The following is a 22,481-nucleotide window of genomic DNA, read 5'->3' on the forward strand; positions in this document are numbered from 1 at the left end:
ATCTCTGCTCCGGCTCCCCACGCTACTGGCTTCCCAAGGCCACTGCCTTGGCCCGAAAGTGCAGTACCCATCCCCTCTCCCTTTCCTTCTGAATCTTCCGTAGCCCCATTACCTGGCCTTGGTCTCGGTCCTGGCCCCTTAGCCGGGCGCGCTGAGGCCTCCCCACTTTGTTCTTGGGGGCAAACTTTGTGGCCCCGGGCCCTACCTCCCTCCTGGTCCCCTTAATGAGTTTGGGCCGCAGGTGCCGGGCGCAGGGAGCAGGTGTGTGGCCGCTTACCTGGGGCGCCCAGGCCCGGGGGCTGTGGGGAGGCGGAGGGCGCGGCGCGTGGCCCGCGGGCTAGAGGACCCCGGGAGGGCGCGAGTGACTGCGCGGGCGGTGGGTGTGGCGCCCCGGCTCGCAGATGTCAGGCGCGCCCGCCCCGCGCTGGCCTCGCCACTCGGGCTGTCACCGCGCCTTGCCCGCCGCCGCGCCATGCGCTCCAGGCTTCGGCCTCCACTCCGGGTTCGTCCGGGGCATCAGGGGCAAAGGCACAGGGCACAAGTCTCCCCGCCCAGGACCCTGGAGCTCCGCGCCTGCTGAGAGACGGCGCCGCGCGGGAGGGGCCAGCGGGACCGCGAGTGTGAGCGCGGGGAGCCCGGGAGCGCGGCTGTGCGCGCGCGCGCTGGGAGGGGCCGCGCCGTCACCCGGAGAGCCCGGCGGATCCCGGACTCCCGCCCGCCGCTCCGCCCGCCGCGCACCTCCGTTCACCGCTCGCCCGGCTCCAGCCGCCGCCGCACGGTGAGTACCCGCGCCCGGTCGCCGGCTGCCCCCGCGCCCTGTCTCTACAGCTTTTTTCGTTTAGTTCTTCCGATTTGGGTTCTTGTGGTTGTTTTTATTATTATACCTAAAGACTCCATCGCCTCACTCTGCGCTGCCTGCCTCCCGCCTCGTCGCCTTCTCCAAGCTCACCCCTCAAGCCCCACGAGCCGGCGAGGGCTCCCTGAGCCGCCCTGGCCGCTGCTCCTTGTCGCTGCGCACAGCCCTTTGCCCGGGCTTTCCACTCTGGCTTTCGAAATTCGGTTCCTTTCCTAGGGTCCCCCTTCTCCTGGCTCCGGGGTCCGGAGCCCCCTCCCCCATTAGGGAAAACCCCGGGGGAACTCCAGACCGTCAGCCTGGGGAGGACGCCCTCGGCTCAGGACGCTCCCTTCACTGCATGCGGGCAAGGCACACTTGCCGATTTCGGGAAACCGAGAAGACATCATCATTTCCCAGAACCGTGAAGCCCTCGCCACCTCCCTAGCCTGAGAACCCTTAAAAGGGGGGTGCGGGGCTTTTCTTGCTGACCCCTCAGCCGAGGAGTTAGGACAGTGCTTTTGCCTCCTAAAATGTTGCAAGGGACTTCAACGCAAAAGGAGGGTCTACTAGTTTCAATTCGATCCACGGAGATAAAGATGAAACAGATAACAGATAAATAGCTTGATACTTGAAGAAGGTATGAAGACAGATGGGAGAAAGAGGAGCTAGCGAGGAGAGACAGACAGCTCAGGAACAGATAAGATCGACAGATGCGGGGTACCTAGACAAACAGAGAGGGAGGGAGAGAGACAGACCGACAGAAGATCCCAGTCTCCTTGATGAAGCTTTTGAGCTCGGATGCCCTGTCCTGCTAGAGCTTCCCCCTTTAAAAATGGATTTGCCTTTTCTGCCGAGTTTAGGGGAGGGGCCCTCGGGGTTGGGCTGCCTGTGCCGCAGGAGCCCCTGCAGCCGTGGGCCGGGTGGGATCCTTCGGTGTCTGAGGACACGTGGCTGGGCTCAGCCACCTAGGGGGCCCCAGGCATCAAGCCCCGGGTCCTTCCCGCTGCTGATGTCCGCAGACGCGGCTGCCTCCCTGCCTCGGCCAGGGAGCAAAGCTCGGGACCAGCAGTAACTTTTGACCTGGAGCCTTGTGGTGGCTTCAGAGACCGGCCAGAATCCTTCTCAGCCCATATGAGTCAGGACAGCCCGTCATGAAGGATACTCAACAACAACAAAAAAAAGACGCCCCCAAAAGAGGAAGCTCAGAACCTGGGGAGACTGCATTTGGCCTGAGTGGGAAAGGCACATCTGAAGGAGGAAAACTTAGGGAGTGGATGCCTAGAAGCAAAAGAGAAGTGGCTTCTGAGAAACTTCCTTGAGAACCTCTCCGTCCCACATGCTGACCCGGAGGGAAACCAGCTTTGGTCTGGAACGCAGCTAAAAATGCAGAAATTGTGGTTAGGAATTGCTTGACCCTGATCCCACCGATGGCTGGAAAGAAAACGGTTTATATTTCCAGCCGGAATCTTTCTGCTCAACGAACGCGAGGCTCCGGGCGTGAGAGGAAAAGCTCGTGTTTGTGGAAAGCAGTGCTGTTATCCCGGGGAGCCGGCTTGGCGCGGAGCTGGGTGCAGTGGGGGCAACCCCGGGGCTGGGCACTCACGGCGTGCTTTGGAAAGAGTCGGGTTCAGCACCACGAACAGCGGTCGCCTCTGTCTCTCCCCGCCTCCCTCACGGCCTCTAGGCCCTCCTCCTTCTCCTTGCCACCTCCCCCCCCGCCCCGCCCCGCCCCGCCCCGCCCCCTACTGTCTGGAGATGGGCAGTGACCGCCCCTCCCCCCTCCCTATTCCTCCCTGCGCTGCCCCCGCCCGCGTGCATGCGCGACTGAGCAGAGGGGCGGCCTGTCCCCGACGTCAGGGCTTCAGGACCCGGACGGGTAGGGCAGCCTGCGAGGGTGGCCGAAGACGCACGGATCTGGGCGCCAGGAAGCCTGGGTTCGGCAATGGCTTTGCTGTGTGGCCTTGGGCAAGTCACTCTCCGTCTCTGGGCCCCACTTCCTCCCCTGTCCGAAAAGAGGATCAGGTTCCTAGCTACCCGGGCATTCCTGAGGTCTCAATTACCCCTACTCCTCCTCCAGACCCCGGGGGCTTTTGTTCCAGCGCCAGCACGCGTCTGAATAACAAAAGGCGCCCGTCCAGGGGGCGAATGAGCTTGGACTCCCTCCCCATTGCCAAGTTTCCCCTCGCGCCCGACTCGGCGCGCCCTGCTGGGCGGGCCCAAGCGGCGTTGGCGCTGAAAATGGCTCATCGGCTCTCTGCTTTCTCTGTTTCGCAGGAGCGGCGGCATGGAGGCTCTCACCACTCAGCTGGGGCCGGGGCGCGAGGGCAACTCCTCGCCCAACTCCAAGCAGGAGCTGCAGCCCTACTCGGGCTCCAGCGCTCTCAAACCCAACCAGGTGGGCGAGACGTCGCTGTACGGGGTGCCTATCGTGTCTCTGGTCATCGACGGCCAGGAGCGCCTATGCCTGGCGCAGATCTCCAACACCCTCCTCAAGAACTACAGCTACAATGAGATCCACAACCGCCGCGTGGCCCTGGGCATCACGTGCGTGCAGTGCACACCGGTGCAGCTGGAGATTCTGCGTCGGGCCGGGGCCATGCCCATCTCGTCGCGCCGCTGCGGCATGATCACCAAGCGCGAGGCCGAACGCCTTTGCAAGTCGTTCCTGGGCGAGCACAAGCCACCCAAGCTGCCCGAGAACTTCGCCTTCGATGTGGTGCACGAGTGCGCCTGGGGCTCGCGTGGCAGCTTCATCCCCGCGCGTTACAACAGCTCGCGTGCCAAGTGTATCAAGTGCGGTTACTGCAGCATGTATTTCTCGCCTAACAAGTTCATCTTCCACTCGCACCGCACACCCGACGCCAAGTACACGCAGCCCGACGCAGCCAACTTTAACTCGTGGCGCCGACACCTCAAACTCAGTGACAAGTCGGCCACGGACGAACTGAGCCACGCTTGGGAGGACGTCAAGGCCATGTTCAATGGTGGCACTCGCAAGCGGACCTTCTCGCTGCAAGGAGGCGGCGGCGCTAATGGCGGGTCGGGTGGGCAGGGGAAGGGTGGTGCTGGTGGCGGCGGCGGCGGCGGCCCGGGGTGCGGCGCGGAGATGGCCCCAGGCCCGCCGCCCCACAAAAGCCTGCGCTGTGGCGAAGAAGAGGCCGCCGGGCCTCCCGGGCCGCCTCCTCCTCACGCGCAGCGGGGACTTGGTCTGGCGGCAGGAGCTGGCGGCCCCGCGGGCCCTGGAGGGCCTGGTGGCGGCGCCGGCGTACGCAGCTACCCGGTGATCCCAGTGCCCAGCAAGGGCTTTGGCCTCTTGCAGAAGCTCCCCCCGCCGCTTTTCCCTCATCCCTACGGTTTCCCCACGGCCTTCGGCCTCTGCCCCAAAAAGGACGACCCCGTGCTAGGCGCAGGCGAACCCAAGGGCGGCCCAGGCACCGGCAGCGGCGGGGGCGCGGGCACTGGCGCAGGCGCGGGCGGCCCAGGAACCGGCCACTTGCCCCCCGGGGCGGGGGCTGGCCCGGGCGGCGGCGCCATGTTCTGGGGTCACCAGCCCCCCGGAGCAGCCAAGGACGCAGCGGCCGTGGCTGCGGCGGCTGCCGCAGCCACTGTGTACCCGACGTTTCCCATGTTCTGGCCGGCGGCAGGCAGCCTCCCAGTGCCGCCCTATCCAGCCGCGCAAAGCCAAGCCAAAGCCGTGGCGGCAGCTGTAGCGGCGGCAGCGGCGGCGGCGGCGGCTGCTGCCGGTGGCGGCGGCCCCGAGCCCCTGGACGGTGCCGAGCCGACCAAGGAGGGCGGCCTGGTCGCAGAGGAGCGCTGCCCCAGCGCGCTGTCCCGCGGGCCGCTGGACGAGGAGGGCGCGGACGAGGCGCTGCCGCCCCCGCTGGCCCCGCTGCCCCCGCCGCCCCCGCCGCCCGCACGCAAAGGCTCCTATGTGTCGGCCTTCCGGCCTGTGGTCAAGGACGCCGAGAGCATCGCCAAGCTCTACGGTAGCGCCCGCGACGCGTACGGCGGCGGGCCAGCCCGTGGGCCCGGGCCAGGCACAGGGTCAGGCGGCGGCTACGTGAGCCCGGACTTTCTCAGCGAGGGCAGCTCCAGCTACCACTCCGCCTCCCCCGACGTAGACACTGCGGACGAGCCCGAGGTGGACGTGGAGTCCAACCGCTTCCCCGACGACGAGGGAGCCCCGGACGAGGCCGAGCCCGGCGCGCCCAGCACAGGAGACGGCCCTGATGGCGACCAGCAGGCAGGGCCCCTGTCTACCACCTCATCGGGCGCCGACGGCCCCACAGACTCTCCCGACGGCGGCAGCCCTCGTCCCCGGCGCCCCCCGGGTCTACCCCCAGCCAGTCGGTCCGCATTTGGGGACCTGGCGGCCGACGACATGGTGCGGAGACCGGAGAGGAGCCCGCCAAGCGGCGGCTATGAGCTGCGAGAGTCTTGCGGACCGCTGGGGGGGCCCGCGCCGGCCAAGGTGAGCCCCGCGCCCGCCCCGCTGGGGGCGCCTCTTTGCTTACCCCTCGGCAGCTCTGGGATGTGGGGCAGGCCTTGGCCGGGGTGGGGGGGGGGACGGGAATTTTGTTCTGAGCGGGCGTTCCAGCAGTAGGCCCCGGCTGCTCTGGATAGGCCCAGCTTCGGGAGCTCTGTGGAGCTGGGCTCGCTGGGACCCCCGACTGAGGGTGTAGGAAGATCAGGGGGTGGGGGGCAGGCCTGAAAAATGCGTGTGCTGTGTTTTTGTTGATGGGAGTGGGGAGGAGACAGGCAGAGACTGGCAGTCACACAGAGACAGAAAGGTAGAAATAAAATGGGTCTGGAGGAAAGGGACCAAAATCCAGAGAAAAGCTCTCAACATGCCGGGCCGGTAGCACGCCCTCCCGGATGTGGATCTGAGCCCCGGGGAAGACGAGCCGGTAAACAGAGGAGAGGGATGCCTCTCCACCAAGCCGCAGTACCGGGTCCCCGGAATCCTCCTCCACACGAACTCGTAGTTTTCCGGGTCTCTTCGTATTCCTGCCCTAGGAACCGCAGGGTTCGTTGGCGGGAAGCTGTCGTCGAGAAGGTGTGCGGGGCGGGAGAGGGGCTCTCTGGTTGCCGGGGCCGGGGGTTCGGGTTGGGGGTGTGCACTTGAAAGTGGGTGCGCACACCTGTACATTTCCATTCGGTCCATTAAAACACGAATCATTAGCCCGATGCGAAAGGCGTCGTTTATACCGGGGACTGGGCGCGGGCGGGAGGTAAGACGCTGAGACAGGCGAAGAGGGTGGGGGCGGCTTTCAGTTGCCCTTGGCTTAGGAGCCGCTTTGTGTTTCGGGTAATTTTCTCGAGGGCGCTAATAATTACCAGGAATCTACAACGGTGATGCGGCCTCCGAGGGCGCAAGGCTGCGGCGCGTGCGTCACGGCCGCCCGGGGCGCTCGGGTCCAGCGGGCGAGCGCACCTCCGTCACCCCCTCATGTTCCCCCCTGGCCGCGGCGCAGGGCTGGGCTGCTGCGAGCCGCCGCCAAACGTCCCCCCTAACCGCCTGTCATTTCTCGGCCGCCGCAGGTGTACGCGCCCGAGCGGGAGGAGCACGTGAAGAGCGCGGCGGCGGCGCTGGGGCCCGCGGCCTCCTACCTCTGCACCCCCGAGGCCCACGGTAACGCCCCCAGCCCCCCTGCCGAGGTCCCTGGCCAATGTGATGGGGGGACCGCGAGCAGAGGGCCGGGGCCAGAGGAGGCCTGCGAGGGAAGACGAGAAGAGGAAAGACAGAGGCAGAGAAAATGAGAGAAAGAGGGAGAGGGAAAGAAAAACAGTGAAAGAAAAAGGAAGCTAAGCGAGGACTTCCAACGACTTACATCCGCCCTCTCCACCGCATAGATAGATACCGCTCACGTACACCTCAGGCACTGGGTTAAACCTTTTACAAACCACGCCTGGCGTCCTTTTCAGATCCTCTCATTTATTCAGCAAGTGTTTTGGCCGAGAGGTCCCCTGTGGTCAGGACGGATCCGGGAGGGGGTGGGGACGCTTAGCCACCCCCTTGGGGACCCCTGAAGTGCCGTGGTAGCTGCAGCCCAACGCGGAGCACGTGCGCGCGGGACCCAGTGGCTCTCAGAGAATGGACTGAGGGCCTCGGAAATCCGGGCAGGCCAGGCCGGGGAGGATGTCTCCCCCGCTGCTGCCACCCCGAGGGTCGCCGCCTGGGCCGCGTTCTCGGCGCAGGCAGACCCGGCGGCCACGCGCGCTCGCGGTGCCCCAGTATCTGCACGCGATGTAGGTCGCTTGTCCCTGGTGGGCTCGGCTGCTCGTTTTGCTCTTTTCCAAGGGGCTGGGGAGGGGGCGTGGAGCCGGAGATGAGCAGATCGCGCGCGGGGGAGGGGGTGCCCGGCCCAAAGCCTGAGGGTGCGAGCCCAGGCGCACAGCCGGGAACCAGCGGCGGCCACGACGCTTTTAATTAGGGCTCGGGCGCCCCGACCGCGGCAGCTCTGGCCGTATCGGGGTCACGGTTTCTTTGCGTCTCCTTGAAACTCGGTTTATTGCCTTTAAGAGCCAGATAAGGAAGACAATCACTCGACTGCCGACGATTTGGAAACAAGGAAATCCTATCCAGACCAAAGGAGTATCTCCCAGCCAAGTCCCGCAAATACAGACAGAGGTGAGCCCTAGGACCTTCGCACTCCACCCCCACCCGGGAGCTGGGCCCCAGGTCGCCCAGGTTTCCACCTGCTCCAGCGGCAAGGCTAAGGGGCTGCCGTTCCTCTCTCTCGGCTGGCACATAAATATTTAAATAGTGTGGGCAAGGTTCAGGCCAGGTTTCCTGAGTTGCTTATCTCCTTGGTGGGTTTGGGGCTCTTCCGTGAGGGAAGGAGGCTTACTAGGATATGAGGAACACCATCACCCACTTAAAACAGGTCAAAGGGCACTTCCTGCCCTAAGATAGCCTGTTTCCCTTGGGTCCACTCTCTTCCAGCCGGTCACTCTCTAAAATAAAGGCTGTACCCCTAAAATAATGACTTGAAAGGTGGGTAGTACTGGATGCCTGTAACTGTCTCCTCTAAAGGCAGAGCGTCTGAAATAGGTTTCCAACTTAGCACAGTTCCCAGGAAGCTCACCCCTCCCCTCCCAAGGCCTCTCCCAGGACAAAACCCCTCTTACTTGCCCTTGTATCCCAGGCGAAGATGGGCTCACCCTAGATGTCACGGGAACTCAACTAGTGGAGAAAGATATCGAGAACCTGGCCAGAGGTGAGGTTAAATCTGTGAAATGGGGGCACACTGTGCTTGGGGGCGATGGGCCCTTCTTGTAAAGGGGTGTTATTCCTGTAGGAGTGAGTGTGAGAAGAAAAGGCTCTTGGGGAATCAGTCTTCATTGAGCCAAAGGGATAATTCCCTGGACACATTATCCTGGCACAGAGGTCGGGGTGGGGGGCGGGGAGTGGAAGGGTGAAGTGAGCAAGGGGAGGGAACCAGCCACCCCGAGTTCCTAAGGCCGGGCCTGTCTGAATAGCCCGGTGAGAAAGAAAAATGAGTAATGATCCTCAGAACTTGATGCCTGTGGACAATCAGACAGGGCAATCTGGGTCTCAACCTCATCTGAATAGCAAGATTTTGAGGACGCATTTACTTTAGGAATGTCTCAGAGGTTTTTTTGTTTTTGTTCTGTTTTTTTTTCATGGAATTAATGCATAACCGACTCCACCCCACCCTTAATAAGGTGAGGATGGACCTTGTTTGTGGAATGGGGTCCTGGGGTTGCTGCTCCACTGCAAAAGGAAGAGTGTGACTTCAGGCACAGAGAAAGGAGCTTCTAACCCACTTTGCTTCTCTGTCTCCCATTTTTGTGTTTTCTGAGCACCTGCTAGGGGAGGATTTCTCAGAGAGGCTCCGCATGTGGAGGACCAGATACCAATAGCTCCGTGGTCAGGGCAGCCCCCTGCCACTCCTTTGGAGCTGCTTTTGAGGGCACCAGTGGGGCCTTCCACACCCAATTGCCTCTCCCTGCCCCCACCCAGCCCAGGGTTGGGCTTGGAAATTGGTGTGGGGAGGGAGAGAAGCACTGGTGGTCGTCCACTCTTCCTAGTTACAGATTTTACAGGCTATGTGATTACCTTCAAAATCCTTGGTGCTTTATATGAGCATGTTCTTAGCATGAATTTGGGGTCTTGGGACCTCTTGAAATTGTAAACAAACTGTTGTGAATATATGTATTTTTCCAGGGCAGAGGTCCAAGGCTTTGACCAGATTCTCTCTGGTCTGTATCATTGAAGGGAGGGGTTAAGTCTGTCAATTGAAGGGGTAAACCGCGTCTTCCTAGGCCAACCTCTAAGCTTAGGCAGTTAGGGACAACTTAAAGCAGAAACCATGCTGGTTAGCGCCTGGGGCCAGGGCCTAGAAGTCCAACATGCATTCTACTATCCTGAATTTGATTCTCTTGGGCAGCCTAATCCCCTAACCCCATTTCTTGCCCAAATCCTTTGGATGCAGACGGAAAAACTGAGTGCTGAGGGCCTCTACCATCCGGTCCCATCCTCCCCTACTCCCATCTCAGGGGAACCGGCCAGGGGAGGACCTGGGTACCTTATGGGCCCCCTGAGTCCCACCACCCTCTTCCTTTACCTCCCACTCTCGCCCCTTCACAGACGAATTGCAAAAACTGCTCCTGGAGCAAATGGAGCTCCGCAAGAAGCTGGAGCGAGAATTTCAGAGTCTCAAAGGTACCCCATCCAGACCCGCTCCACCTCATCACCAGAGCCTTCTTCCCGCAAGCCCCGGGCTCAGCCCGGGACCCCAGTGCAAGCAGCTGCTGCTCCGCATGAGGCCGGGGCCACAGAACCCTCCTTTTCCGGGGTTTCCCACTAGGCCAAAGATGGAGGGGGTGGGGTGCGGCTGGGGAGTGGAGAAACGCGGCCGAGGGAGGGGGCTGTGCGTAACAGCTCCCGCTTAATCAATTTGCACAGATAATTTTCAGGATCAAATGAAGAGGGAATTGGCTTATCGAGAAGAAATGGTGCAACAGCTGCAAATTGTCAGAGGTAAGATGGGAGTCAGGTGAGCGCGTGCACGGGCCGTAACTGCCTCTCGTCTGGCAGGAGCCGCAATGTTGGCTCAGTCATTTGGATTTAAATTGAAGGTAATTTAACAATTATTTTTTTAATTTAATATCCTTTGTATACTCTGATTAGCCTCAGAATGGCAAGCGAGCCCAGCAAACGGCTTGCAGGCATCATTACATGGAGTGATTGAACTTCTTATCGCGGTAATTTCCATGGTTTCTAAATTAAAAATCGAGGCGTAAAATTACCTGGGAAGTAATGCCTAAGTTTGCTTTAATTTTGGTTAGATCCGTCTGCCTTTAAGCGCCATCCCAGGCCATTTCCTCCCTCTGCCAAGCTGCAGTGTGGAGCTTTGACGCCCCCTCCCTCAGTCTCCCGGACTTGTTTCTGCCAGGGGCTGAGCGCTGAGAAGAGGGTGAGGGCCGGGCTGTGACCCCAGCGGGCCCTAAGGTGGTCTCATTTCCTCACTGGCTACTTCCTATGTCTTCCAGATACTCTGTGTAACGAACTTGACCAAGAGAGGAAGGCGCGCTATGCCATCCAGCAGAAATTAAAAGGTGCGGAAGCCGGGGAAAGAAGGAGGGGTGCCAGGCGCTGGCTGTGCAGGCGAATGAGTGAATGAATGAATGAACGAATGAATGAATGAATGGCAGTGCTAGTGAGAGGGGAAGGCCAGGTCTACATAGATCAGTAGCTGAGAAGAGGGAAATGGGAATTGATTTTAATGGAGAAATGATGCTAGAACGGTGGGATAGGGAGAAAGAGCCCCTTGAGCTCTGAGCATTGGGAAATCTGCCACCGGGTCCAAATCTGGTTTGGGGCCGATCGACCTCCCTCTTACTGTGCCTCAGTTTCCTCTTCTGTAAAATGGGCCAATTGAACTAGAGCAGTGGTTCTGGATAACCAGGATCTCTCTACTACCCTCTCACCTTCTGATGCTCTCGCTTGAGAACCCCTGAGCCTGAAGGGGGTGGGTGAGACCCTGGCGGACAGGGGAGCGAGGGAGCCCGTGAACCGCGCAGGCCTGCCGAGGCGCCCAACATGGCCCAATCGACTGTCTCTCCAGAAGCCCACGACGCCCTGCACCACTTCTCCTGCAAGATGCTGACGCCCCGGCACTGCACTGGCAACTGCTCCTTCAAGCCCCCGCTGTTGCCCTAGGGCCGGCCCGGCCGCGCCCACGCGCCCTCAAGCCATGCTGCTCTCTTCTTGTAAATACCCGCGGCCGCGGCGGCCTAAGGCGAGATACAAGCCATTCGGACTGGACCTATGTAAATACAGCCTCCCGCCCGCCCGCTCTCCTCCCGGGCGCCTCGGCCTTGCCCGCCCCCTCCCGGGCGCCCCCGCCCAGGGCCCCGTCTCCGTTTCCAACTGTAAATACCACCTCGCCCCACGGTTGAACTCCTGGGCATCGGACCTCATGGGGTTAACTGGACCGAAGGGGTTAAGAAAGGGGAGGGGGCCTCTCCCTCCTGTACAGCCTCGGAACCCCAATTGTGAATACAATGTAGGAACTTCGCTGGCCCCGCGCTTCCCGTCCCGTCCACTTCTGAAACTCTTGTTCCCAATGACAAAGTGGCTATGTGCAATGGATGTAAATGTACTGTGAGTCTCTCGGTTCAGTATTGGGTTCACTTTAACTTATTTATGCTGTAAGTTATTTGCTTCCTTCTCCTGGACCTACTTCCGGTCCCGTTTTCCATTCCCTCGGGTTTTGCTTTGTCTATTTTTTTGTTGTAACCTCTTGATGTAACAGCACTTTAAAAAGGGCGACAACTGACTCACGAGAGGGAGACCACCTTGAGCCTGATTGGGGAGACCACCCTGTATCCGTGACTTTTGTTTTCTTTTTAATAAAAAAAAAAAATCTGTTACTTCCCGGGGCTGTGGAGGTGGGAGGGCGGCGGGGGGAGGGGCGGGGGGAGACGGGCGCAACAGGTGGTGCGTGGGGACCACAGCGCGGGTTCTGGGGCGCTCGGGCTGAGACCCGAATTTGCTCAGGTGGGTAGCAGCGAGCATCCCGATCTCTCCACCAGTCCTTTAGGCACCCCCAGCTTGCCCCACAGGCCACCCCCGCCCCACGTTTAGGACCCTCCCTTGGGCCTCGGCGGAGAATGAGAACTACTGCAAGGTCTCTGACTCTTCCCTCCAGCGCTCGCAGGGGCCGAGAGTTTACTCGTGCCCATTTCCACGCCTGCCCCACCGGAGAAGCCACCTCCGGGGCGCTCAGAGACCGAATCGGGCCCTGCCGGGAATCCCAGGTTCAACCAGCACTGCCAGGAGGCGCGGGTACTGTCCGCCAGGCCCTGGAGCTCTGGGGCGGGGCGGGGGCGAGGTAAGAGTGGTGGGCCTGGGCCCGGCAGGCCTGGAAAGGACGCGGGGGACTCGCAGCTTGTGCGCAGATGCGCTCCCGCCTGCCTCGCCGCTAGCTGAACGGAGGGAGCCCTGGCGGTTTTTGAAGTTCCGTGCATTTTAGTCCCAGCGGGTTTGCGGACGTCGAGGAGCCCAAGGAGGAAGGTGAGATATGCCTCCCGCTGGAATCCGGGGGGGGGGACGGCCGCGGTTGCCGAGGCCTTACCTCTCCACGGGCCTCCCCCTTCGGCCTCAGTTTCCACAGGGCACCCGCTGCTTGGGCTACAGATAAATGAAGGAAACAGCAGCGCGCTTTTTGGAGGGGGAGGAGAGTGTGGGAAAGCGCACGGTCCCGGGAATCATTTGGTCCTGGTATCAAATTTCCCCTCCTTACCTGACTAGCAGAGGTGCCGTGTCTTGCCCTTAAGTCTTCCTAGGCCTTTCTCTCGGCCTCTAAAATAATATTCAGGCCTTCGTCCCCGGCGGCTCGTGGACGCGCTCTGGGAGGAAGCAAGCGCAGGGCATCGCTCCGCAGCCTGCACCTGCGCGCCCCGACGACCCTGCCCTCCGACACCCCAGGACTCTCACTGCGCGTCCCCGGGCGGCCCGGCAGAGACCCTGGAGGCGGGCGTTCTGTGCCCAGCCGCCGGGCGAGCAGCAGGGGCCCGGGAGCCCTCGGCTGCGCCGGTGGGGAAGTTTCGTGACGGGTCGTCCGGAGGGCCCGGGGCGGAGCTGGCGAGCAGGGGCGCGCTCTGGGCCTCCGGGAAGGGGCACAGGCGGGGAGACCCGCCGCGCGATCGAGGCAGGAAGCCAGGCCCCGGAGCACCCTGCGCTGGGGCTCCGAGCCCTCGTGTCCCAGGTTATTCCGAGGGCTAGACCCAGAGGGGACTGAGAGAATGGCCGGGTAAACTGTGAGGTGTCGCTGACGGATGAACTCGCCTCGGGACACGCGATCTCCCTCCAGGGACCCTCCAGGGAGCGGGAACTTTTCCTATGGGTGGAACCAACCAGATCAGTCCTTCACTTTACCAAAGGTGAAACTGAGGTCCAGAGAGAGACATGCGTCCCTAGGGAGTGCCAGGGGCGAGCGGAGCTGGGACCTGGCGGGGAGCGCGGGTTGGGAGAGCAAACGCGCCTTTGCCTCCTGGGCGGAACCGCTTCTTAGGAACCGGCACTTTCTCTGGAAAATGGGATCAACAGTTACTACCCAGGCAGGAAGTTACTGCGTCGCTGCGGCCCACACAGAGGAACCTGGCAAACATTCCTTTTCACCTTTCCTTTTCTAATTCCACAAAGTGGGGAAAAGAGCCGTAGGCAGTTGGGGCCAGGCAGAAAGGGCGCCCCACCTGGACCGGAATCTCTTTGGATTGGAGGTGTAGGCGGATGCGACCCAGAAAGCTCTCGCAAAAACCCTCCTGGGCTCCGATTCCCTTCAGAAGTGGTTTGTTTCCCTCAAATGTTAATAACCAAACGATTGGTATGGATGTAATTATCAATAATTATACGAATTATTGCTGATTGCGGGGCTCGTAGCTACTTTAATTAGTTTACCAGATTCTAATTAAGTTAAATGAAACATTAATAGGGAAAATATGCTTTGAAAAAAAACCCAGGAATTTTGAAGTCTTTTCCTCGCCACAACGTTGCCACCTTGCGACACATTTTAGGCATTACAGCCAGCGTCCGAAGACCCCAGACTAGGGAGCCTTGTCTTAGGCAGAAAAAGTGGGGCTTGGGGAGTGGGGAGCCGGCTGTTCTTTCGTGGTGTTTGTTCCTCACCTCGGCTCCCGGTGGTACTCAAGTAGGTCGGGCTCTGGAGTCCGAGGTCTGGGGGTGAAGAACGAGGTAAACATGCCTCTTCAACCTCCCACTCCTTTTTCAGCGGAGGAAGGCTCTGGGGAGGCTCGTTGGTGCAGGTGATGTCTATCTTCACCTGTCCCAGCAAATCCAGGGTGATAAACTGAGCGAAGCTGGAGGAGCAGATGGAAACAGCATCAAGCTGCTTGCTTTTTCACTCCCCTGGGAGAAACCAGTAGGTCGATCCCCACCTTCGTTTCCTCTGCAATTCAGCGTAACATATCGGCAAGAGACACCTGGAAGATCTCTGGATTCCTGGGAGTAACCTCTGTGTTCCTGTGGCACTTGGTTAATGAAGCTAATAGAGTGCTCACCTCCCTGAGTTATACTTGGTGTTTCCATTTCTCATAGGCTGTAAGTGCCTCGGCAATCGGGGCCACATCTTGCCCTTCCTTGTAACCTCCAACACAGGGCCCAATGCATCGCAGGTACTCAACAGATGTCTAGATGAATAGGTTCCAACTTTGTTGTTCATCTGGGTGCTGGAAATTTCTGAGGGAAGGAATCTCTAGGTGCTTCTGGGCAGCAGCTACCGGGAAGCAGTTTAGCTCATTTGCATAGTTAATTAAACACAGACTTACTGCTCAGAATATCCTTCATCAATAAGATTAGTCTTGGGGGGGCAGGTGTCAGGTGAGGGATTGTCAACCTAGAACAGGAAAGCTTTCTTCCTCTTGCCACTGCATCCCGAAGAGGGTGCTCCTTCACTCCCTCTAATTTTGCAAGGTCACTGGGCACACACATTCCCAGCTACCCTGATCTAAAGTCTAGCCTTGATCCTTTACAAAAATGTGACTCCTGTCCTTGAATTTAGACCACCAACAAAAGCAGAACTGGACCTGCATATTCTTTGCATTAATTCTAAACAGCCTCATGTCCCACTCTATGCCCCCACAGGGAGCATAGTGTTTGGTTAAGAGCACAGACTCTACAGCCAGATTTCCTGTGTCTCAATCCCTTCTCTGACACTGACTAGTTGTGTGACATTGGTTGGGCAAGTTGTTGAATCTCTCTGTGCCTCAGCTTCCTCATCTATAACATGAGGGGGAAAAGGATACCTACTTCATAGAACTGTGCAGAGCCCTGAAAGTCAGCTAGGTCTTTGGCTTTTACAGCACTAGGAATTGCTTGTGTCTTTTGTAGTTTTTGCTCTGAGACCAGGGTTATGCCAAGAAGAGGGACGAAGGATGACGAGTTTCTTTAGAAGGAGAGAGAGCCAAACCACCATTGGTCATTTCCTTGTTGGGCATCCCAGAAAGTGACCTTTAAAACTACTCACCCAATTACCCAGGTGGCCTCCAAGGAACCAGGCATTTTTGGGGGGAGAAAAGAAAGCCAAAGATTGTCCTCTAACTCCATGAACTGGAGGCCGTGAGCCGAGGAGGCGCAATGAGAGGTCCCACGGATCCCTATTCTTGGCTGTTACCTGGAAAGGATCATTTCACCTCCACTGAAGAGAACAGAAATGGATCCTTGATGGTACGCTGCTCGGCAGCTCCGAGCACCCGGCGGGAGAGGGCCCGCCGCTGCCCTGGCGAGGCCCTGGGGCTCCAAGACTGTCCTTGTGCCTTGACTGAGCAGAGCACAGAGCCTGGGAGCGGTGCGGCCGCTGGAGACAGACCAACCCGGCTCGCAGCGGCTGCGGAGACCGCCAGGCGGACTACGCGCGTGCTCGGGCACCAGCAAAGCATATGCACCAACATTTTTCTCCTGGAAAGAAATTGGTACCTCAAAAAACACTGACAAACACATCACAGGAAATCTGAACTTTGTTGGCCTTTTTTCCCTTCTCATCTTACTCATTAGGACTGCTTTTTGCAATTGAATTACCTGGGGGCAGGACCTGGGTCTTTTCAGGGTCTGTGCCTCTAGAGGTCTTATCAGGCCTTGTTTCAGCTACTTACACGATCATGCCCAGGTGGCTTTACCTCTCAGTGTCTCCTGTGAAATGGTGGCAGTAATACCCACAAGGCAGGGCTGTCAGGAATATTAAAATGAGATACTGGTGAAGGCCCTGGCCCATAGATGTTCAATAAGATGTGCATTATTATTACTTTATTTATTTTTTTAAGATTCAGAGGCAGCATGAGGAGTCAGTCTTGTTCCAAGTTCCTGGTATGGTACAACTTATGTTTATGGTAGCACTAAGGTCCTGTTGTGTTTTGGACGTGAAACGGATCAACTTTGGCAAGGCCATTTCCTTAAGTGTAAGGTACAGTAGAACTCAGGATAATGCAGAGGGAAGCAGAAGCAAGATTTGAAAGGTTGAAGACTGGGGCCCGAGAGCCAGATGTGAAAAGCACAGCAAAGCGATAAATCTGACTGCCCACACTTTTACTCCATCTCCAGGGACTACAGTTTCCTTTGTGTCAAACAAGAAGTAGAACCTGTATGTGAAAAGTGTTTGCACCAACGTGCAAACTGTGCACCTGGTAAACTCAGGGACGAAAATATGGAACGCTTCACGAATTTGCGTGTCATCCTTGCGCAGGGGCCATGCTAATCTTCTCTGTATCGTTCCAATTTTAGTATATGTGCTGCCGAAGCGAGCACAACAGTATGCTCTACTCCGACGTTTATAAAGCTAAGAATATAAAAACTTTTACGGTTATGGTGACTACACTGTAGCCCTCTTTTAAAAATTTCACAATATACAAGACGTTTTGACCTTTCGTATCACACATACTCTCATGTCTTTGTGATTACGGCCAAGTTAAAGTTAATAGTCTCCATAACCTTCTTACATTCTATATGCAAATGAAGGGACCATGGGAAATTGGCCCTCGGCCCGCCCGACCTGTGCGCGCCTAGCGGACGGCGCCGGGAGACACGCTCGGTTACGTGGTGCGCGGTGCTAGCGCGCCTCTTCCGCGCCGGCCGGGCTGAGTGCGTAAGGGTAAGGGTCTGCCTCGGGTCTTCCCGGCGCGGCGGAGGGGAATGTGGCAGCGCTGTGGTCCGCCAACTAGGCGTGACGGCGTGTGCGGGGCGAGAATGCTTTTTTGGGACGAGGGCCCTTGGTGCCAGTGAGGTCCCCACAGGAGTGCGGTCCGGGACCCCGAAACGCTTGCGAACCGATGGTCGGGCTGAGACCCGTGACCCCCGCGAGGGCTGGAGCAGCCGACCGTGAACCGGAAGGGGCGGGGCTGGGGCTGGGGCGGCCGTGGGCACCAGCTCCGGAGCGGCAGTGACTTGCCGCTGCTTCCCCCGGGACTCTCAGGACCATCGCCACTTGAAGCCAAGGGGAAGAGGGAGGGTGTCCTCTGTGGGGTCCAGGCTTTGCATAGAGTGACTCGGGAGTGGTGGCGGTCTGGGAAAGGTCACCACCCTTTGATCCAGTCCTGGGGCAGGCACTTAACCTGGTCAGTGCCCTCCCCCGCCAGTTTGCAGGTTAGAAAACTGAGCCTCTAGTTGGTTAAACTATCAAGGCCAAAATTATCCTGCCAGTGGTGAAAGAAGTTGGGATTTGGATGCAAGTCTGGTTTCAAAGACTGATCTTTTCCTCTTCACAGTGGAACTCGAGAGAGAAAAGATTTGGGACCAGGAGCGTAGTCTGCCCTTTTCCTCTTAAGCAATACTCCCAAGGTCTTATCAGCTCAAACTTTCATTCCTGCTTTCATTTCTTCAACAGCTGCAGAGCACCTATGACGTGAGCGCTGGGGCAGCAGGGGTCATGGAGCTTCCATTCCAGCAAGGGGGGAGAGCATTCTCAGTGCTGAGACAGAGTAGAAAGAACATGCGGTATAGAGCATGGCTGGGTAATGAAGCCCACTTCAGTGGGTAGACAGGCGGGAGGGGACAGTTGAGTTGTCACTTGATGATAGGGATGCAGCCCTGAGAGGACAGGACAGAGAGTTTCAGGCAAAGGAAGACCTTGGAGTCACGTGAGTCAGCTTCACCCATCTGGGCCAGTCCTTCAGGGGAGGGGACGCTGTGGAGGTAGTTGGTGCTCCAGGCTGAGGTCTGGCTCCATACTGTGAACCCATCTCAGCTCCAGCCAGGGAGCACCTGGCCTGGCCTTTGGGGACTTTGGAGCTCCTCCCCTCACCTGTCTTCAGTGAAATGGAAATCAGGTGCAGGCAGCCCAACTTCTCATCTGACTTCTCTCTAAATAAGCGGTAAGCAAACACAAACCTCAGAATGCTAATATGGCCTTTATTGAGTGAAAAGAGCTAATTTGGGCAATGATGTTTCCCTCAGATTTACAAAAGGGAATTGCAAATAACCAAAAAGCGTATTAGCGTTGATGGGAGATGATGCTAATCTTCAATTAGCATCCACGTTTTTCTTCATTTGTTTAGGAGAGCCTTTTCGACACAGTCGATGCGCACACGTCATGGTGACAGGTACATCTTGTGGGTTCATAACTGCCTTACTGCGGAAACCAGCAGGAGATGGACCAGGTTGTTTGCTGTTTCTGGCTACTTGAGCTTGTGTTATTTTGAACCAGGTGGGTTTTTGTTCTGTTTGTTTTTTCTTATTGAGCAGTTGTGGTATAGAGGTGAGAGATCTGAATTTTAGTTCCCATTCCTCCCTGCACCTGTGTTTGTGACCTTGACCAACTCCCTGGACCTCTCTGGTCCTGTTTTATCTTCTGCCAAGTGAGGAGAGTGCCCTACTGACGATCTTTAACATTTCTGTCAGCTTTGACTGGCTGTGATTTTTGTAACTGGGTAAATGAAGAACTTTTTCAAGACTATAATTAGCAAGATGTTAAAATTCAACACTGTTTTTGTTTTCTGCTTTAGAAGAGTACAGCATGGTGGTCATCCTTGGGGCATAGAGGATCCCAGGAACAGTCCACAGGGGCTGTTGTGGACCTAGGGTCTAGGACCTGCTGAACCATACACCGCCTTCTCCTGAGCCCTGAAGGCCCAGCAAGAAGGAGGAGTGGGGGTGGGGGCATGAGACGGCTCCGTTTCCTTTTTAGCTACTACGGGGACTGTTTTAGCTACAATGGAATTTTTTTCACAGGTCTTTTTTTTTTTTTTTCCTCCTTTACTGAGCTACTATGGGCACTGTTTTCAGTCGTTTGGGTTTGAGTTACCAGAGGCCCTGGTTAAAATTGCAGTTACGGACTTCCCTGGTAATATAGTGGTTAAGAATCTGCCTGCCAATGCAGGGGACACAGTTCGAGCCCTGGTCCGGGAAGATCCCACATGCCGCGGAGCAACTACGCCCGTGCGCCACAACTACTGAGCCTGCGCTCCGCAGCAAGAGAAGCCACCTCAATGAGAAGCCTGCGCACCACAGAGAAGAGTAGCTCCTGCTCGCCGTAACTAGAGAAAGCCCGCGCACAGCAACGAAGACCCAATGCAGCCAACAATAAATAAAATTTTTTAAAAAATTGCAGTTACCTTGCTGGGAAGGGACACCACATAGACTAACTCCTGTTTACTCAGCTTAGCATGAGTCCCTGCCCTTTAAGATCAACACAGGATCTTATGAGGTACTGTTTCATTTTAATGTCTCTGAGAGATAAGCACAAGGGAGTTTATTATTCCTGATTTGTTGATGGGGAAAACCTAAGGCTAGAGAGGTAAAGCTAGTCAGCGACACTGGAATTTGCTCTCGGATCTCTCTGACTCCAAGTGCTAACTTTGTACCCAGAAGGAATATGGGAATACAGTTTGAAGGGTTCTAGGAAGCTCTCTCTCAAATCTCTCTCTTTGCTGCCTTAAATTCATATTTTTTTGAGTTGTTGCTATCTTAAGGCTTCACTGTGATTTTCGTACACGCTGAAAGAGTGGTCAAAAAGAATTGCCAAGTCCAAGTACAGAGCTGACCAGCTTCTCTGTGGCTCTGTCAGTTTCTCTATGTGGGGTTACAGGGTTGGAGAAGTGTGATACCCCTTCCAAATCCTTGCTGCACCAGAGTCCAGACATCACTCACCCCCCAGGTTACTCTGACAGCAGCTGTGGAGCAGGGGAAAAACTGCAATGGCTTTGAGCCAAGAAGAGTCGTGTGATGTCCCAGGAATGAGCCTCAGTTTCCTCATCTCTAAAATGGAAGTAAGGATTTCCCTGCTTGCTCTACAGGGTCGTGAGGCCCAATGAGAAATCCCACTGTAAAGTGCTGTACAGCAAAAGATAGGAATATTTTCTGGTCAGACACCCATCTGAGCCCCAGGCAGTTAAGTGCTTCCCTTACCTGGTGAGCGAGGCATTTGTGCATCAGGAACAGACCTACAAAATATGAGCACCAAGATGAACCATCACATTGTATTAATATTTTCACACCACTTAACTCTCATTAAAATGTACTTTGCTGAATTTAATATGTGATTTCAAATGACACAACATATTAAGTGCTTAATATACTAGAAATTATGAAACTATTATAGTTGATGCCATATGAAATAATTAGACTGAATTAAACTTTAGCAGCCAAGGGAAGGAAAGACTTCAACTTATAACATCTTAAAGTAGCTTAATCCACCACTGTCATCCCCAAAATAAACATCCAGAAGTTAGGATCTTTAAGTAAAAATGGAAACTTAATCTGTACTTACACCCAGCTCTTCTAGGATTTGGTGATGCGGAGTGCTGTTGCCTTTGGGAGCTGAGGGGCCCTGGAACCCACCCCGGGGCTGTCAGGGTTACAGCTTCAGCAGCCTCTTGCCCTGGGGCCTGGGTGGAGGGTGACTTGCATGGCTGGAGTTGGGAGTAAGGCCTTCTACTGAAATGACAGATTGGTTTTTTTTTTTTTTTTTTTTGGCTGCGTTGGGTCTTCGTTGCTGCGTGCGGGCTTTTCTCTAGTTGCAGTGAGCGGGGGCTACTCTTCGTTGCGGTGCGCGGGCTTTTCATTGCGGTGGTTTCTCTTGTTGCGGAGCACGGGCTCTAGGCATGCTGGCTTCAGTAGTTGTGGCACATGGGCTCAGTAGTTGTGGCTCATGGGCTCTAGAGCGCAGGCTCAGTAGTTGTGGCGCACGGGCCCAGCTGCTCCACGGCATGTGGGATCTTCCCGGACCAGGGCTCGAACCCGTGTCCCCTGCATTGGCAGGCGGACTCCCAACCACTGCGCCACCAGGGAAGCCCCGACAGGTTGGTCTTTGACCCCACTTAGCCCCTTGACAGATTCAAAATAAAAACAAACCCACTTTATTTAACATTTATTGAGTGCTTCCTTTATGCCAGCATTTTATATGTGTTTTCTCATTTAATCCTCACAATACACCCATGTGATAAGCCCCCGTTTTCAGATGAGGGAACTGAGGCTCAGAAAAAGTGAACCATATAAGGCCTTAAAGTCGGAATCCGCAGTGTTCTCTCCTACGTCCCACGCAGCCTCCTCCTTATTGTGTAGGGCTGTGTGTGTGGGTGTGTACACCACTCCCCATTTTAATAATGGTTCCATGACCAAACACATCAACCTGCTGTCTGACGGTGACCCATATCTTTATCACGTTCCAGTCACGGAGCAAGACTTGAGAGCCTCACTTTGAACAGGACGCAGCCTGGCTGACTTGCACAGGAAGTTCTCTGTGAATGCTAGCTGCTAATTCCATTCAAAAAGAATGAATTCACTGCCTCCTGAGTATCCTGACATTTACCTACATGTAGCTGTCATAAACAAGACAACTTCTTGGGGAGTAAGGAATACTTCCTATCATAGCGAGTACCTAATTTGATAGCTATTTAAGACACTGTATCTCAGTTACTCGTATCAGTATGAAATACTTATCCAGTGGGCTATTTGAAAAATATAAATTTGAGTGTGGATATTTAAATATGTTAGAATTTACCGATCAGAAAAATGATTTTAATGGAAGCAGGAAAACTTAGCTCCAGCAAACAGATGTCTATAATTAACTGAAAACATGTGTTTTCCCTAAGTATCAGGATTAGGTTGTGCCTCATATAATAGAAAACCAAATAACAGTGACTTTAAGATGACAGAGGCTAATTTCTCTCTTGCATGAAACAAATTGTCTTTCAAAGTCTGGTCTGATGGCTCCACTTTGTCACAGAGCCAGGCAAGATCTTTTATCCTTTAAGGCAACAACTCATGGTCCAAGATGGCTGCAGGAGCTCCAAGTTCCAGGTGTCAAGAAGGCAGCAAAGGCAAAGGGTGCATGTTACTTCCCTGAATAAAATCTGTAAATAAGAAAGAGGAAGAGAATGGCAATGAATGGGCAGATAGCAGTCCTTGACATAATGACCTGGCAATCAGGTGGCAGTCAGTAATTGTTATTCTTAGCTGGTGCTTTTCCTTTCTGCAGAGCATCAAGAAGGGGAAGGAAAGTAATAGTCACTAACAGCATACAGAGTTCCAGGGATCACGCTGGACGTTGCACATGATCTCCTTCAATTATCATGTCCTGTGTGGGTGGCATAGCAGCAGGTCAGGCAGGAGAAGATGTTGTGACTTGGGGTGAGACTCTATCCACATTTGGAGGTAGAAAGTTGAAGG

General features: G+C 56.3%; 1 protein-coding gene, 1 long non-coding RNA gene and 1 other non-coding gene across 3 annotated transcripts; 2 read left to right on the forward strand and 1 right to left on the reverse strand.

The window, feature by feature from the left end:
- Positions 1–2,777: 2,777 nt before the first annotated feature.
- Positions 2,778–11,024, forward strand: SKOR1 (SKI family transcriptional corepressor 1). The gene is made up of 9 exons (XM_068536766.1): positions 2,778–2,884; positions 3,110–5,306; positions 6,377–6,467; positions 7,359–7,466; positions 7,984–8,055; positions 9,450–9,524; positions 9,768–9,842; positions 10,355–10,420; positions 10,930–11,024. Exons 1-9 carry the CDS (start codon positions 2,778–2,780, stop codon positions 11,022–11,024), a joined length of 2,886 nt encoding a protein of 961 aa, XP_068392867.1.
- Positions 11,025–16,518: 5,494 nt separating this feature from the next.
- On the reverse strand, positions 16,519–16,625 carry LOC137753677 (U6 spliceosomal RNA). Its single transcript, XR_011071548.1, has one exon. It is a non-coding gene; the product is annotated as a U6 spliceosomal RNA (small nuclear RNA).
- Positions 16,626–16,883: 258 nt separating this feature from the next.
- On the forward strand, positions 16,884–19,416 carry LOC137759965 (uncharacterized). The gene is made up of 3 exons (XR_011073218.1): positions 16,884–16,968; positions 18,371–18,519; positions 19,192–19,416. It is a non-coding gene; the product is annotated as an uncharacterized lncRNA (long non-coding RNA).
- The last annotated feature ends 3,065 nt before the right edge of the window (positions 19,417–22,481 follow it).

The sequence above is a fragment of the Eschrichtius robustus genome, chromosome 1 (genome assembly GCF_028021215.1).
Source record: "Eschrichtius robustus isolate mEscRob2 chromosome 1, mEscRob2.pri, whole genome shotgun sequence".
Classification (NCBI taxonomy): domain Eukaryota; kingdom Metazoa; phylum Chordata; class Mammalia; order Artiodactyla; family Eschrichtiidae; genus Eschrichtius; species Eschrichtius robustus.